At 49.6% G+C, this 18193-nt stretch overlaps 1 protein-coding gene across 7 annotated transcripts in view; it reads right to left on the reverse strand.

Annotated features, from left to right (window-relative positions):
* The window catches only part of MICAL2 (microtubule associated monooxygenase, calponin and LIM domain containing 2), a 233885-nt gene that overhangs the window by 71573 nt on the left and 144119 nt on the right, over nucleotides 1-18193 (reverse strand). For 3 of the 7 annotated variants that reach the window (XM_043902882.1, XM_043902873.1, XM_043902865.1), the window contains 3 exons: nucleotides 17369-17457; nucleotides 15568-15670; nucleotides 337-517 (listed from right to left, as the gene is read on the reverse strand). In XM_043902882.1, the coding sequence (XP_043758817.1) occupies nucleotides 337-517; nucleotides 15568-15670; nucleotides 17369-17457 (373 nt within the window). Of the gene's footprint in view, nucleotides 1-336; nucleotides 518-11661; nucleotides 15671-17368; nucleotides 17458-18193 lie in introns of those variants that run through there. The other 4 variants (XM_043902890.1, XM_043902911.1, XM_043902901.1 and 1 more) reach the window with 3 other exon arrangements.

The raw sequence follows: 18193 nt of genomic DNA on the forward strand, positions 1-18193 counted from the left end.
GGGTAGGGAAGATCCCCCAGAGGACGACATGGCAACCTGCTCTAGTATTCCTGCCTGGAGAATCCCTATGGACAGAGGAGCCTGGCGGGCTATGGTTCATAGGGTCACAAAGAGTTGGACACGACGGAAGTGACTCAGCATGCACTCATACATAGAAGGAAAATGCCACGTAAGTGAGAAGACCACCATCTCCAAGCTGAGGAGAGGGGCCTGGAATAGTCTCCCCTCATGATTCTCAGAAGGAACCAAGCTGCAAGTGAGTGGGGAGAAGACTAGCGCCCCAGAGCTGTCTGTTTGCCCAGCTCTCCCTGCCCCCGTCCTACTGTGGGAGCGTACCTGCTGTCATCGCTGCTGACCAGGACGCGCACGGCCAGCACGTCCTGTCCAACCACATCCTCCCCGGGGCTGATCCTCACTGCGGTCCACTCAGAGGGCAGGGGGGAGGCAGCTCCACCTGCCATACCCCCAGGCTCGAGCTCCGGGACGCTCTTGGGCTTCTTGGGGGAGGTCGGCTCATCTGTTGAGAGGAGAAGAGGGTCTAGAGAGATGGTGGGAGTGGACAGCCCTGCAGGGAGCCTGCCCCTCCTCCAGAGGCTTGGGCGGGCGCTCCAAGATGGATCTCCTCCTCCATGCCATCACTGGGTCCCCACCACTCAGCCCACCAGACAGCCCAGCATTTAGAGCACACATCTTGTATGCTGGGCCTGAACGCACACACCATCCCATTTAACCCATAAAGGAGGGTTGAAACATGCAGGGGGCCCACCCCAGGCACACCAGACTCTGCACTGCTCTTGTCAAAATCAGGCTGTGCTGCTAAACCCAGTGGTAACTTCTCATTTCTCCTCTTACTGGACACACCAGCAGCCTCTGACCCAGCTGATCATTCCTTCCTTCTAGAAGCAGTTTTTCTTTCAGGACAGCATAGATGGCTCCCTCCTCCCCCATTGGCTATCCCCTCCTCTGATTCTTTCCCTGTTCCCCTTTCCCCAGGACCTGACCTGTTAGCCCTGGAAGGTCCCAGGACTCAATCTTTGAACTGCTTCTCTTCTCATCTACACTCATGTCCTTGATGACCTTATTCAGTCTCATGACTTTAAATAACTCCAGACAGCATGGGTTCGCACATCTCTCTGTCCAGCTTGGACATTCCCCTGAATGTAGATGCATGCACACAAAGGCTTTCTTGGCATCTCCAGGGAGATGTCCAATAGATACCTTAACCTCACACGCATGGAAATCTCCATTTCCACCTCTCCCCAAGGCTGCCTCCCCATATAGCCCTCCCATCTCCGTAAATGGCAATTGGGGCCTGCCGGGTGCTCCAGTCAACACTTCAGTGGCATTCCTGACTCCTTTCGTTCTTTCACTCTTCACTCGAGCTATCAGCAAATCCTGTTGGCTTTACCTTGAAAATACGCCAGGAATCCAGGCACCTGTCACCACCTCCTTGGCTACCACCCTGGCCCCAGTGACCATCATCTCTTGTCTGGATTATAGATCCAGCTTCTCCTGGTTTCCCCTTTCCCTCTGGCCAGGCCCCATCCTTCAGTCTGTTCTCAACAGCTGCCGAGTGACTGTTAAAACTGATGTATGATGTGGGCAACCCAAAGCTGGTGGTCTGTGACAACCTAGAGGGGTGGGATGGGGAGGGAGGTAGGAGGGGGCTTCAAGAGGGAGGGGACATAGGTATACCTATGGCCGATTCATGTTGATATACGGCAAGAAGCCATCACAAGATTGTAAAGCAATTATCCTCTAATTAAAAAGTATTAAAAAAAAAAAAAGGAAGTCAGACAATAACACTACCTCCTCTCACAACCCTCCAGGGTCCCTGTGACCTCATCTCCCAGTGCTTCCCCCCCCAGCTCTCTGTTCCAGCCACGTGAACACCATGCTGACTCTCCCACACTCAGCCCGCCCTCACCTCAGAGGTTCTCGCCTCTTCCTTGGAGACACTATTCCCAAAGAGCAGGGCTCGCTCACCCTCTACCTTCAAGCCTTCGGCCAACTGTCGCCTTCTCAAGCAGATGACCCCAATCATCCTCCTCAAACGGGAACCCACACCCCCAGCTCTCTCCTTTCCTCTTTACTTTTATTCATAGCATATCACACCTTCCAATGAACTACACACATTCCCCATTTATTTTGTTTGTTATCTCTCTCCCATGCCGAGAATAAAGGCAGTGATTTTTGCCTATTTCTTTCTTGCTAGTATTGTGCCTGGTGAAGAGTAGATTCTTAATAAATACCTGTTAAATGAATCAATGAATCAGTTGGTGAATAAATGAGTAAGACAGGCAGCCCGGGCCCCAGCTCCCTCTTGACCACTAACTAGCTCAGTGACCTCCTCTCTGGTCACAGTGGGAAAGGAGTCCTTTCTCCTTGTAAGGATGACACTGCACTTGATCTTAGCTCCCCCTATGAACCCCCCAAGGTCATTATCTCCTCTTCCCTATGTCATTAATTGTCTACTGGATCTTTTCCATAAGTGTTTACATACCCTACCTTTTTAAGAAAACTTTTTATTCCCAGTCCTCCCATCCCCGCTCCAAGCCAACTCTTCTTCCTTCCTAGCTAGTCTTCTTGGAAGAGTTTGTTGCACTCACTTTCTCCATTTCTTCACCTCGCATCACTCACCCCTCAATCCCCTAGAATCCTGCCTATACCTCCACTCTCCAAATGACCCCCAACAAAGTGCCTACTGCCCTCCTCATTTCTATATCCAATTCACTAGGCTTTGGGGCCCTCCTGTAGCTCTTGCACTCTGCCCCTTGCTGCTCCCAGGCTCACCTTCTCTCCCTGCCTAGCAGACTGTTCCATCTCAACCGTTCTGGCTTCTAGCCAACCCTTAAATGATAGGTTCTTCATGCTTCCACCTAGGCCCTCTCATTTTTTTCACCCACATGCTCTTTCTGGGAAATGTTATCTACTCCCTAATTCTATTTACCATCTGTGAAGATAATTCATTTTGATTTTTATGTGCAAAGCCACACATTTAAAAATATTATACAGGTCCAATAAAACATGTTTACAAGCAGATGCAGCCAGGTGGTCACTGGTTTGTAAGCCCTAGTACAGTGCATGCTTGTTTGTGAGGACCCTTCTGCACTGGTGAAGCTGTGGATGGAGGAGATGCATTTGGGGAGTAAGTATTATAATTGAATACTTGACTATGTAGTAATAATAATAGCAGCAGCTTTTACTGAGTACTTTTATCGAGAATTTTAGCATGTAATAAGTCTATTAAGTGTCACACAAGATTCTAGTAAAAGTATTATCCCCATTTTGCTGCTGAGAAAACAGGTGTACAGAGAGGTTAAGACACCAGCACTCAATAGCATATTTCATCAGAGGATGAGGCCTCGTCTGTACGTCTGTGAGCAGAACAGAACCACAAATGGGCCCCAATATGCATGGCGGTTATTCTGTGAGTTTGGACTGGGATGCGTCCCCAGTTCTTCAGTCCCCCCCTGTAACAGTTGTAGCTTGTCCTATGACCTTGCAGTCCTTCCCACTAGAGAGGTGGGGTGAACTTCTCTGTCCAGTTGCCCCGGGGCTTGGCCCTGAGACTTGCTTTGACCAGTGGAAATTAGTGGGCTTGATGTGAGCTGCAGCTCTCAATGTCCTTGCTCTTTGGCTAGTCCACATGCACTCCTGTTTGTTGGCCATGCGAAGAGCTTGTCCCTGGTGACTACTGCCCCTGAAGCCTGGGGTCCCTGACTGTGGCACATGGAACAGATCTAGAGCCAACCTACAGCCTGGCTGATCCCATGGGAGCACAGGCTGCCGTTATAGCTGCAGCCTGAAGCAGAGCCACTCAGCCAACCCAGAGACCCACAAGCAGGAAAAATGATGTTACAAGACACTAAGGTTTGGGATGCCTGTTACCCAGTTACTGCAGCAGAGACCTGGCTCTATACCTGGTTCACATGTGAGTATAGATGTGCGCCTGTGAGCTGTGTGCTCAGCTACTTGCATGGTCAACAGAAGCTTTTGTGCTCTTCTCTGATCCAGGTTGTACTGAGGATTTGAAGATGAGTCAGCCACGGTCTGCCTCAAAGCACCTCTTTCTGCCCCACAGGAGAAAGAAGGTCTGCTCACAAATACCTGCGTTATAAGGTAGACCCAAAAGAGTGAGGCCAAGATGAGGTGTGAGTGGAGGGAGGTCAAACTTCCATGCAATAAAGACTTTGGTTCCAAGGCTCCGATTCAAAGGGGCTTGAGGATGAGGAGGATTTGAACAGGGAAAGGAGAGGTGGTGCTCCAGGGGGCGGACCCCGGGAGCAAAAGCAAAGTGGGAAAGCACTGCCACCTGCATAGGAATGGAAGCTAAGTCCATGTGACCGGAGGGCAAGAGGGTAGAGAAGAGAAACCAGTGGGAAAGGATTGCATTGACATCAAACCAGGAAGGGCCTTGAATGGCGAGGTGAAGGGTGGGTTTTGCTCTGGGAGCAACCACTGAAGGACTGGAACCTGGCAATTGGCATCATCAGATTTTCCTCTAAGAAAGATAGCTCTGGTCGCAGGGTGGAAGGAGGACAGGAGGACCCACAAGGAGGAGAGAGGGAGACCAGTGAGGAGGGAGCTGTGATAACTGGAGGAGACCTATCGGCTGAACACACACGGCGGAGAGGGGAGAGGGAGTGGAGAGCAGTTTGACCGGATGGGCGGCTGCAGGCAGTGGAGGTGAGCTGTGCCAGGCAGCAGACACACACCCCCTATATCTCAGAGGCCAGCCCAAACCGGCAAGAACACCTGGGGTCTGCTTTCCTCCTTCTCCTTCTCTCTCCTGGAGAGTTTTGTCTTTGCCAGCAGGACTGAGGGATAGATCAGGGTAAAACTGGCTCCCTGGCTTCTGGAGGGGTGGGGATGTGGCTGAATGAAGATCCCCCAGGGCAGCAGGGTCAGGGCCAGTGTCTCTCACAGGGGAGCCTGGATATCAGTGGAGGGGCAGGGGCCGGGGGGCACCTGGTCATGGAGACTTGTGGAAAAGAAGCTGGTGCTTCTTCTGGTCACCGCCTCGCTCAGGCAGAAGACCCCCAAGGAGGACATGCTCCTCCCTTCTCCTGCCCCACACGGCCCAGGCGACTGCTGGGTCTCAGGTTCAGTGCTGCCCCAAGAGGAAGTTTCTCCACTCACACTTCTATTCCAGACACCTCTTCGCATTCCCCTGAGGATCCCTAGCCACACGCACAGACCAGTAGCGGTAGTTCTGGTGGTACCAGTACTTGTAACGGAAGTAATCTAAAAGCAATAACAAAAGCAGCCCCAACTTATCACCTGGGGCCACATTCCTGTTTAGCTGTTTACATTCATCTTCTCTGACATCCCCCCATCCTGAAAAGATGCTATGATCATCTTCACTGCATGAGTGGGAGAACACGGAGACCAGAGTAGCTCCACCGGGGCCACCTCAAGGGTGCGTGGGATCAGCCAGCCCTGGACACAGAGCAGTGTGTCTGTGACCAGCCCCGGTGAAGAGCCCGGGTGTGCTCACTGGTGCCTTCTCCCCCAGGCCCAGCTGCTCTTTGCCCTAGGCTTTGCCTGAAGTTATCGGTGCTCACAGGGAGAATTCTGTGGGGCTGGGAGCTGCCAGGGGAGGAGGTGCCTGGTTGGGGAGGGTGAGGATGATCCAGCCCTTCCCAGAGCAGCCACCCCGGCCTCCTGGAGGAAAGGAGATCTGCTCAGAGCTGAGCATCTCAGTCTCCTCCCATTGCTCAGGCCAGACCCCTGCTCCCTGGAGAAAGAGGAGACTCCAGAGGCAGGCAGGAGTTTCCAGTGTCCAGGGAAACGTCTGTCCTCACTTGGCCCCAAGCAGCCAAGTCCAGAGGCTCTCTTGTGTCCAGGCCCCTCCTACAGTGTCAGGGGGAGCACCCTTGCCCCTCTCTCTGCTGGCAAACTTGTTCCCGTTTTCTCCCCAAGTCTGGAGACCCTCCACTCTCCTCCAGAACCCAGGAAGACAACGAAGCAACAGGTTCTCCTGGGTACTGTCATTAAGCCTGTTTTACAGATTAGGAAGCTGAAGCCCAGAGGTGTTATCTCACTGGTCCGAGGTCACACAGCTCCTAACTGCCAGAGCTACTTTCGGCTCTGGGCTTGTAAAAGCTCCCTCTGCTCTCTTGCCCATTGTTTTCTTGGAAGAGAGAAGTTTAACAAGAGCTATGGAACTTAAGTTTATCAGTCAAGAAAACAGAACCCAAGCCAGGGAGTTCAACAGAGTAAAGTTAATAAAGGAAACCAATAACGACTGGTCAAAGTTTTTTGAGTTATTTGACTGAAAAGTCAAATAGGGATGACAAGGCAACGCACAGATGAGTAATAATAGAAAGCTACTGGCTAGGGGGACTCTGAGAGGAGCTGGTGCTATGAGTCCAGAGGCCAGGGCCACACAGTAGGTGGTGGGTACCATGGGAAATACACAGCACTGCCTATATCCCCATGTCCAGGATACTAAGTGTAGTGCAGTCTCCTCCTGGCCCGTGATGAGTGAAGGGACACTGACAAGCCCCCAGCAGGATGAGCAAGGGCCCTGGGAAGGAGCCTGTGTCAAGCATTCCCTCCACCCAATTGCCCCAGGAGGGATCTGTTGGTCTAGTACCAAGGGCCTTTGCAGTGCATGTCCCTTTCAAAGATAAAGGCACAGGTGTCTAAAGACAGCACAGTTGTCACCCTGGAGGAGCATGCACTACTAGGAATCCCAGCTTCCAGGGCCTTTCAGGGGATGAGTGCATGGATGGGTGGCCCTGGGCCTCAGGTCCACCTGCCATGCTGGGGCACGGCTCCCCTGCCCAGCGGCATGCTCACCGGGCGCCCCCAGGCTGACCGTGGGGCACGTCTGTGTGCAGACATGTGTACTCGGGCTCACCCTCTACTGCTCTGAATCAGCGTGAGCAGTGTTCCTCCAAGGACCCTGCCTGGCTTTAGCAGCAACTTCTGTGCAGAAACCAACTCAAGTAAACTAAAAGCCAGCCAGAAGGAGGACCCAGCCTTCCTTTGCTCACAGCCCTCAGCAGAGCTGGTCTGCTCACCTCACAGAGCCCTCTGCCTGGACACACCATGGAAACACTAGCTATAGATGGGTCCCCAAATTGGCTTGAGCCCTCCGAGCAGCAAGGCCTCCTCCATCAGGGCTGGGAGGAAGGGATGGGGGCATCCGACAGTGTGGTGGGCCCGAAGGCCCACTTTCCTACTTGTGTTTGGCTCACAGTGCCGGCTTTGGAGCCTTAGTCCCCAGATCTTGACTCTTCTCTTCCTTCCTCTCCTGCCACAAATAGGTACCATGCTGGGCCAGCCTTGGGCCTTCAGCTTCGGACATACTTGCTCCCACACGCGGCCAAGAGAGGCTGTGTGCAGATTATACCCCTTGGAGGCAAAATGGAGCTAAACCAAAACTCCCTTCTCCCAATCAATCCAAAGGCTCTGCAGAGGGAGCAAGACACGTCTACTTCTCTTACAGGTTCTCTCCGCTCCTGTGATCTGACACCAGCAAGATCATCTCAGGCCCCAGATGGCTGCAGGCTCCCTAGTCAGAGGAGTCAGAGGTCCAGGCCAGAAGGCAGGACCTTTATTTATTCTATAAATACTTATTGAGGGCCCGCTATGTGCCAAGCACTGTTCCATCTGCTGGGTGTATATGAGTGTTCCAAAGAAACAAAGACACCCACCCTTGAGAAGCTTATGTTCTAACAAGAAGGAAAACATAAACAATACACATAGGTAGTAAATAACTTATATAATAGGAAAGTTAGATGGTAGGGGGATCAGGAGAGCTGGGGGAGCAGGTTGTGGTATTAAATGTGGACCTCACTGGGAGGGAGACATGTAAACAAAGACTTGAATAGAAGTAGGATCAGTCATATGGATACCAGGGAACGGTGTCCCTGGCAGAGAGAACAGCCAGTGCAAATGCCACGTGGCAGAGGCCACTGTGGCTGGGACACAGCATGTGAAGGGGAGCAGGTCAGAGTGACAGGGGCCAGACTGTACAGAACCATCTGACTCCACCATCTGCCTCTGATTTTCACTCTGAGGGAGCTGGGCAGCCAGTGGAGTTTTGAGCAGAGGAGAGATCAGATTTAAGTTCTAACAGAACTACTCCAGCTGTTGGGTTGAAAGTAGGTTGAAAGGCGTAGGAAGAGTTCTCTATAAGAAGGGCTTGTAGAAGGTGGCCAGAAAAACGTGGGAAGAAGTAACAGTGGCTGGGACCAGGCAGTAGCATGGAGGTGGTGAGACGCAGCTAGGTTCTGGCTCTACTTAGAATTCACTAACGGACTGGGTGTATGACCAAGAAAAGCCACGAATGACTCCAACCAAGGCTCTGAGCTGAGCAACAAGAAGAACGGAACTGCCATTTCCGGAGGCTGTGAAGGCCAAGGGTGGAGTCTGTCTCAGGGGAAGATCAGAAGTCTGAGGCGGACATCTAAGTTGGAGACTGTGCAGATAGCGATGTGGAGACAGTGAGCAGGCAGCCCACGACAGAGCTAGAGACGGCTCCTCTGCTGAGACTAAAGACACTCACTACAGCAAAACTAAAGTGCAGGTAGTGGGAGAGAAGGGGCTCAAACTGAGGCCAGAATGTCTAAAGGGAAGTAACTAGTTACCGTCAAGAGAGCCAGGGGACTGGAAGGCTAGACAGCAATAGATGTTGCCAACCCATGTGAACTGAGAGCCGTTTAGTTCTCAGAAGTCCTGTCAGACTCTGAGTCTCTCTGACCCAGAATGCCTCCCTCAGGACACTCTCTGCTGCATGGAACCAGGAAAGTTCACTCTGTAACTCAGCAAGAGCCCTTGCTGGGCATGCCCACCAACTCTGCCTTCACAAAGCCCTCCGCCAGAGGCATCGCTAGCCCCGTGCACAGAAGGGACTTGCCCAGTGCCTCTGAGTCAGGACAAAGTGTTGGGGTCAGAGCTGGGTCTTCAGCCAAGTCCAAGGCCTTCCCCCATGCCAAGGTTTTTCCTGTAAGCAGCACCAGATTCCTGGCCTGAGCCTTGGACAGGTGAAGATAGTGCTCTATCTTCATAGATATCTATCTTAATAGTTGCATCTATCTTAATAGTTGAAGATTGTGCTCTAGGTTGCCTCTAGCTTCAGTGAACTTTAAATCAGTATCAACCCAAGGAGGTGAAGAGCTAATGAGGTACCACACAGGAACTCTTTGACTCCTTCGAAACACTGGCCTTGGGGCAGGGAAAGTACCAGTCGCTTCTTTTACTTATTTAAGGGATTAAAGGAAAAGCCCTGAAAGGGAATGAGTTCACAGAAATAGAGGAGAGCAGCCCACGCTGACCCACGTCACTTGACCCACTTATGCTACTCCATATTCAGGTTGCAGGGACTTTCTTTCTCTGGCTGGATTATTTCTTTAGGATCAGTTCCTGGGGTGGGATTACTGGGTCCAGAGGTCAGAATCCCTTTTTTGGGTCTTAATAATCATTACCATATTGCTTTCCAGAAAAGATGGTCCCCATTTAACTTTTCACTTAATATTAGTGATTAAGTCTGCATTTTTTTCTTAAAATCTATTCACTATTCCTTTACTTATTTAGTGGGTACAGCATAATTAATTTACATTCCTTTGAAAGCCAAGTTAGAACATTTTTGGAAATGCTTGCTGCTTCAGTGTTTTAAAATTTGCTTGACTGTGAACTATTCATGCATAGCTTTTGCCCGTTTATCACTGGATCTTTAATCAACAAATACTACCTACACGCGCAAGGTGCCTAAGACCATTGCTTTCCAGGAACTTTCTAAATGCCACAGCAATGAACATCTTTGTTATCATATCAAATTGAGATTTTTCCCTGGTCTGCCTGCCTATTGACTATTTTCATTTTTACTTTTTATACATTGTTTTAAAAAATGTTTATAAGTCAGATCTGTGCCATGTTTTCCCTCTGAGATTTTTTCCATCAGAGATTTTAAAGTTTAGAAAGTTACCACTCCATTATCTGGCCAATACTTAATTCTATTATTTACATTTTTAATTTCTTTCATCCAGTGTTTCTGGATAAAGAATATTTTATAAACACTTACATAGAATGTAATATGCAAAACAAAAAACACCCCCCCCCCCCGCCCCAGCAAACAAAAAACTCACTTCAAAGAGGTATAGGAAAACCCAGTTGAAAAAAAGTTAATCAGGCTTCCTTACTGGAGGACTCCTCAGACTTGAATGTGCTAATGAGTCTTGTGGATCACCAAGAGTTGGAAGATCAGCATGGTAAGTATAAAACATTTCCCAAACTCTGGGACTATGGAACCCCTTCTTCACAAAGCACCTCTCAACGCTAGTGTTCCATTGTCACACTTTGGAAAATGTTGCTTTAACCCAACTTCAAATCAAAACCAAACTGTAAGCTCCATGAGAATGAGGATTTTTGTCTGTCTCATTCTCTGCTATGTTCTCAACATACAGTAGATGCTCACTAAATATTAGTTGAGTAAACAAATGTGTGCATGTACAAATAAATAAGTGCATGCACAACTAAGCAAAACAAATCAAGTCTGGTAGAACGACACTGAGATATATACAGTCCAAGATGCAGGGAGGGGTGGTGCTCCGTGCAGCTCACTGCTGCATCTCTAGGTCCTAGAATACGCCTAGGGCATGGCAGGCATTCAGTAAACACGTGAATAGATGAATAAATAAAAGAATAAGTCACTTGTCCAACCCAGCTCCTGACTTCAGTCCCTAACACCCTTCCTTTTAGGGAACAGAAAGAGCATCTCACCTGGGTAAAAGTAACAACACTTGGTCATGATGCCAGGCAGCTCCAGGCACCAGCAACTGGGCTCAGAGGCCCAGGGCCTCGAAAGTGCCCCTTCAGAGATACAAGGGCCCTCGTGAAGTTCATAGATGAGTTTACATGCCAGTGTCAGAAGCCCAGCACATTCAGCCTGGCCAAGAAAGGCATCCACCCTAGGGAGGTGGGGGACCAGATTTCTTTGACACCGTCCAGACTAGTTGAGTAAAACTTCAAATCCCTCCCTTAAAGATTAGTGGGACTGAGCCAGAGCCTGCCTTGGAAACGTCCTCAGAGCGGCCCTGTGGGCAGAGCCTTGCAGCCAAGAAACTGAGTGACCTGAGCCTTTGAGGGCAAAGTCGGTCTCTTAGCAGCCCAAATGGCTCTTCTCCAAGGATAAATACACCTGCCATGTCCATTGCCATCCTGAAACCAAAGTCCAGTCCTTCCTCTAACCTTATACCCATCACTCAGCTGGGCCAGCACAAAACTTTCAAGAGCAACCTCTGTTGCATGGGAACCTAAGTTAGAGTAAGGTTCCTAAGTAAAATTCTCTCACAGGTCCACGGCTTGGATGCATGCAGGAAATGGGTGCAAGCAGTTGTCAATACAGTCTGTTCCTTATAGCTGAGGGCATCCTGACCCTCAGCCAACAATGCCCAGCACCTACAGCAGAAAAGTACCATGAGTTTTCAAGGAAGAGCCCCCAAAGCCTAGCTGCGGAGCATGGGTGATATTTTCCAAATATTACCCCCAGGTAATATTTCCTCTGAGAGTACCCAGCACAGCCCCAGAGAGCTCCATGTCACCACAAGTGCAAGGCCTGCCAGTTCATGAAAGGCCAGCCCCTTCAACCAACCCCTGTGTTTGAGGTTTGAGCAGCTTCCACGGCAAAGAAGAGAGGAAACAATGAGCTTTATAAAGAACCGTATTTATTTCCATGTACAGCATCAAATACCATAAATAAAGCTAAACATTGTTCGCTGTGTGCAAAATACAGGGTTCCACGTGTCACTGTAATGACTACCAAAGGTCACAAACATGCATGGTGACAAGGTGGGGGAGGCTAGCTAAGGAGGAGGCTGGGGGGAGGAGGGCACTCTTTGGTTGACATTCTATAAAGGGGGGAGACTCTGCAAGAGAAGATAAGACAAGAACAGTGACTTCATCCTGGTGGGGATCTGCACCAACGAGGGAGCAAAATGCAGCATGCAGGGCTGTGCAGAGAGGTCAGCATGGCTCTGGGCCACATGCAGGACACCATCACCTGCAGCCCGGGACTGCGAGGCCTGCCTTCAACAGCCCCACTGGACTAGGTGTGGTGTCTCTCTTTAAAAGCACTGTGAGTGTCCTGCTGCTCCAGGCAGAGTCAGCAGGGGGATGTGTTCTGAGCAGAGCTGTGGGGGCATTGAAAGGGAGCTGCTCTCTAAGGCACTCCTGGCCTGTGACGATGACTGCTCTAGCTGAAGCTTCTGTATCCTCTGGGGCTTTATAAGCCTAGAGAGACCAGAAGAGTCAAAGCAAAACCCTGGGAGGGAAGGTATAGGCTGCTGGGGGGGAAAGATTCACTAGAAAAATTGTGATTGTGTGTTCAAAATAGAGAGTCTGGGCCAAGCTTGTGATGAAGCCTGGGAGAAATTTTTTTTTTTTTAAATCCTTCCAAAAAGAGTCACCTATGGTGCAGATTGATAACCTTTATATTAAAAAGCAACTGAAGAAGATGCTTGTATGCATATGCTTTTTCAGAGGCTGAAAGATGAAAAGAGTTCTCTTCAAAGGTGAAGGGCCCTCTCTATGGCACAGTCTCATTCCAGATTAACCCTCCCAGGAAAGTAAGTAGCTTTGTAAGTGCAACCAGAAAAGCATGCACGCAGGCCGTGGAGTATAGCGAGGAGGCGGGCCATGCACCTGGAGTGGGCTGGGCAGCCCGCTCAGAGGGATGGAATCAGAAACGCTTTCGAGCTGAACACCACCCCACATTGTTCACCAACCATGCCACCAAATGAATGAGTCCATTAGTAGGCAAGACGCTCGCAGTTAGCACAACCAAGGCAACGGCGGGGGGTGGGTGGGGGGGAGACGGGGCGCAGAAAGCAGGTCAGGGGTTAGTACCACTCTCTGAAAATTGGCAAGAAAACCAGTCACCTCAGAGCAGAAGTGTGTCAGCCAAGAAGTGGGTGCAGCACTGGAAGGCTGAAATGAACTGATGGCCACAGTGTAAGGTTTGGAGAGAGAGAGAGACAGAAGAGAGAATTTAGTTGGGGGAACAAGGTAAATGCTGGACAATACGAAAAGGTACGGGAGTTGAAAATGAGGCAACCATTAAAAAAAGAGCAACTCCCCCAAACAAGTTATGGCTTGCTTAGGACAGATGAACCTTTCTGGAAGTGAGCAGTGACTTATCTGCAAGAGTGGATCCGTGCAATTGGAAATAATCCCGTCTCCATTGCCCCCCACATCCTCTCTGCCCCGATTTTAGTCTAGAGTCCCATATTCATTCTTAAATAGGTTATGGAGGTTTAGAAACATCCCGCTCCCAGGACTTACTTTTGTGTTTTGCTGCTGCCCCTCCAGAAAGGTTCAACGTCTCAGAACACACAAACATCTCAGGCTTCTGACAGGCACGCCCTGTCTCACCAGAGTAATTCAAACCAGTCTCCTTATGGCCATAAGTGACATTCTCAGAGATCCTAACTCCAGCTTCATGGAGCATCCCACAAAGCATCTCATCCTGCCCTGAGCTGACGGGAATAACAATGACACAGCTGTGATGTGTTTACATCGTGACTTTCAGAATCAAACATGAAACGAATCAAGGGCTCCTCCCACCAGAGAACACTAAAATACCAGCAAAAATTTGGAAAAACACAATGCAAGTCATAGGACAAGAACAGTTCCAACAAAGACAGAGGCGCCAGTTCCCACGGACTTGGCCGCAGTCAGGCCCCTGATTTACCCAAGGACTCAGGGAAGTGTTTATATTATAGAAATGCCTCCCTGCTTCTTCCCAGCCTGGAGAACTTGGCATCTCAAAGCCCTTAAGGGTTCTGGCTCCTAACCCACCAGACTCCATCCTTTCTTAATCTAAAGGATCTTTCTAGTGTAACAGGCAAGGCCCAGCAACTCTAGATACACTGAACTCTGCCCAAGGTTTTTCTCTATCAGCCATCTCCACTGTTCAGCCAGACTCAGCAGCTGTGCATGTCCAGGCAGAGTGGAGCTGGGAAGGCTGAGGCCTCCTCCAGATGCCCAGAATGAAGAATATAGGTGGGCCCAAGGCCCGTTTTGCCCTTAATAAGGTATATTTATTATGCATAAGTCAGTAACAGTGTCCGCTCCCAGCCTCCTCTGCTATTCAAGACATGGGAGCTTCCTGGATCAGATGCATTCCTTGGCTGGGATAATTCAATAATCAATGGTTTCTGACCGTTTGACCAAATATGCATGGCAGCCGATTGGCTAAGAAGCCAGAATGCCTGCAGGCCATGCTCACGGGGGAGATCACGCTTTCCAGAAATAATACTGTCAGGTGCTAACAAACACCCTCCGTTTCAAAGGACACAGCATGAGAGGGCAATTTCCTCCCTCAGCCTGACTGTTGTGGACCCTGAATGGCCTTGGCTCAGACTGCAACCTGGATTGGGGACCTCAAAAGGAGGGCTTAAAATGCCACCAGCTGACACGACTCCTCTTCAGGATTGCATCAGTTTGATGGAGTTCTGAGTGGTCAGGGGCCAACGGGCTTTGGCTGCCATGCTCATTAGTGGGAAGGGAAAATGTATGTCTGCAGTAATTCACTTGAAACCCTGTGGTTCTACATAATCTGGCTGCAGTTTGGTATTGGGGTCAGGGGAATCTTGAAGCTACTATTTTACATCAGAACAAGGGAGCAAAATAGTCCTTCTCCCTGGGAGGACAGGTAACAGGCAACTATATATTGCTATATCCTTCTATAGATTTAATTCTCTTGCGTCCTTTCTGTTTTGTTTTGGTTTTTCTTCTAAATTACTATGCTTTCATGTTGCAAACAATTGTCCCTTGTTGACAAGTGGTATCCAGGCAAAAAAATCAGAAGGCACTGTCAGGAGATCGCACGGCTCGCTTTGGTTTACTTAAGAGCTCAAATTATTCACGTTAAAGGGAGCGGCTATTTCAAGATCACAAAGTGGAAGGGGTTTTTGTAATACCAGTTATAAACCTCAAACCCGTGTTTACAAAAACTGACACTCATAGAAAAAAAAAATGCTTTCTCTTGGCTTATTAAACGTTAAAAATTGAAATGTAAACCTAGAAGTATGGCTCGCTTTGGTATAAAAGTACAAAGCTATTTAAAAAAACATCCTTCATGTCATGGTGGCCTGAAGCAGATGTTCACCGCGACCAGGCTAGGTGCAGGTGGCTGACGGGAAATTCTTTGGCTTTGAGCTAACTGGTTCAAGGGCGTGGGGCTCCCTGGCCAGCGCCTGAGCCGGCCGCACACGCCGCCATCTACGCGGGAAATGTTACGGTACTGTGGGACTGGGCTTCAGTGCAGCTTGGCCGGGACGCATCTGAGCAGCCAGTTCCGTATGCTTTGGAGGGACTCCTCCGACTCCCGGTACATGGAAGCCAGGGCCTCGAAGAACACCCAGAGCAGGGGCAGCCCGAGGCTCAGGAGCTCGTAGGTGTAGCAGTAGTTGTAAGCATTGTCCCTGATATGCAGGCTGGTGGCGCGCAGGAGTCCCTGAATCCAGTTAAGCAGCCTCCGGGGAAGGTGAAGCAGGCCCCACGGCAGCCTGAGGGGCCAGCTTAGCGCCCTCCTAAGGAAGGAATTGGGGATACCTGGGGGGCTGCCTTCTGGTGTGGCGATGGCGGCGGCAGCGCAAGAACTTTCCGCGGGAGGGTCTCGCCGAGGGGCTTCTTGCTCTTTCCACATCCCCTCCTCCTGAGAAAGAGATCAAGGTGAGGGCAATCAGTCCATGATGCTCAGAGAGGGCTCCTCCAGTGAAGCAGAGCAAGACTCAATAAAGGGAGGACCTGGCAGACCCTACAGTTTGCAACCAGGACGCCTCCCTAAAATCTCAGCACCCCCTGTGCACTGCTGAAGGGGGCTGAACACGGGTGTGACTTTCCTGGGGTGGGGGTGGGAACTGATCACAGCGATCACTTTCCTCTGGAGCCTTCAAAACATACATGCCCTTTGACTCAGTAATCTCATTCTCATGATTGATCCTAAGTAACAACTTAAAATATGGATAATGATACAGGTACAAAGACATTCCCTGTAAAATGTTTATAAGGCAAAAATAGTAATGTCCAACAATATAGGATGCAAATAAATTATCAGTCATCTTTTACAGGTATCAAAAATTAGGCTCCAAAAGAATTCTTAATGGGAAACTGTTCTTAATATACTGTTATTGAAAAAAGAAGGCTATGAAACTGCACAGGTAGGATTCCAACTGGGTTAAAACATACAGCTGACCCTTGAACAATGTGGGTTTGAACCGCATGGGTCCACTTGAATGCAGATTTTTCAATAATGAATACTACACCTTTACCTAATCCATGGATGGCTGAATCTATGGATATGGAGGAACCATCAATATGAAAGATTGGCTATAAATTATACATGAAGTTTTGAACCTGCGGACAGTCAAAGGCTCTAACTCCCACACTGTTCAAAGGTCAACAGTATTCATACAGGAAAAAGTCTACAAGGAAATGTTCCAAAATGTTAATTATTATTTTCTCAGGATACAGTGATGATGGGTTATTTCACTTTCCTTCTTTATAGACTTTCATTTACTTAGCCATTTTTCTATTGTGTGTGTGTGTACCTGTGTGTGTACCTGTGTGTGCCCAGTTGCTCAGCTGTGTACAACTCTTTGCGACCCCATGGTCTGTAGCTTGCCAGGCTCCTCTGTCTATGGGACATTCCAGGCAAGAATACGGGAGTGGGTTGCCATTTCCTCCTCCAGGGGATCTTTCTAACCCAGGGATCGAACCTGCATCTCCTGCATTGACAGGCGGATTCTTTACCACTTAAGCCACCTGGGAAGCCCATATTACTTGTGAAATCAGAAAAAAGCTGAAGTTGTTGGTCTTGCTGGAGGTGGATGATTAATCAAGCCATAAAGAAGATGCTGGCTAAGAGCTACCATGGGTGGGGGTAGGGAGGGTGCTATCACAAGCCATCTGCAAATTAAACAGGCCAGTCATGTTGTTGACATCCAAGAGCTTGGGGAAAGGACTTGGAAACCACAGAGGGTTGGCCCTATACCAGGCATCCCTGCTCACAGGGCTCTGTGGCCATGTGGGCCCCAGGCCCTGGGGGCTACGTGGCTTTTGCATGGCTAAGCATTTAGCCCCATCCTTGGCACATGGGAAAGCTCTTCTGGGCTTCTCATGAGAAGCAGCAGTCATTGCCCTGGGGGCTGACATCTGGAACAGCTCACACCCCAGAGGCCAGATGAACGGACTGAGACACAGGGACCTTTCTGCCAGGGAGCAGAGCCCTCTTCACCTGAGTCTCAAGCCCACCCAAAGCTAGAAACATTGGCCTAACCTGCAGGAACTCTTGACAACCTCCTCCTACCAGGGAACTTTCCCATTTCACCACCACTTTCGAGATAAAACTTACCTCTTTTTGTTGCTTCAACTCTGCCCGTCTCTTCCGTTGCTGGCTGTTGGTCTTACAGTGAATGAAATGAGACTTGCAGAAAAACTTGCCTGTAAAAAGAAACACACAGACGCTCAGAGGTTTTTCTTCTGTAAACCAGAGCCACAGCAGAACCTGAGCCGAGTGCCTGCCCCCATCTAGGTCAGAGAAACACCGCTAAGGGAAACGAGCCTAGGTGCAAACGTGGGAAACGCTTTCCGCCACCTGCCTTAAAGAAGAGGCGCTGAGAGGAGGCCACCAGCCGCAGCAACGGTGGCGGGGGACCGGAGAGAACGCTCCCGGGAATGGGGCAGAAACCCTCAGATAATCCCTGAGGCCAAGTCTCTTCCCAAGGCCAGTTGCCAGGCAGCAAAATGGACAGCCTGGAATAGCAACTCTGTTTGTAGTTCCTCTTGCTTCTGGGACCCCTGGGGGTGGGAACAGCACTGAGCAGATGGTGGCAGAAAAACCCAGTGAGCCACACGCTGGGCCACTGGCCACTGCCCAGGATACTGGATGCCTTCCAGAAAACCCTTTTTTGCTCACTGTATCAACAGTGACAACAGTGATGGGAATAATGATATAGTAGTGAAGTCTTGAGTAGGACTCAATATACCGGGCACTATCTTAAATCCTTCCCCTGAGTTAAATCAGTGATCACCTTATGAGCAAAGTACTATTATCCTCATTTTATAAATAAGAAAACTGAAATTAAAAGACGCTTACTCCCTGGAAGGAAAGTTATGACCAACTTAGACAGCATATTAAAAAGCAGAGACTACTTTGTCCACAAAGATCCGTCTAGTC

The sequence above is a fragment of the Cervus elaphus genome, chromosome 1, assembly GCF_910594005.1.
Source record: "Cervus elaphus chromosome 1, mCerEla1.1, whole genome shotgun sequence".
NCBI lineage: Eukaryota > Metazoa > Chordata > Mammalia > Artiodactyla > Cervidae > Cervus > Cervus elaphus.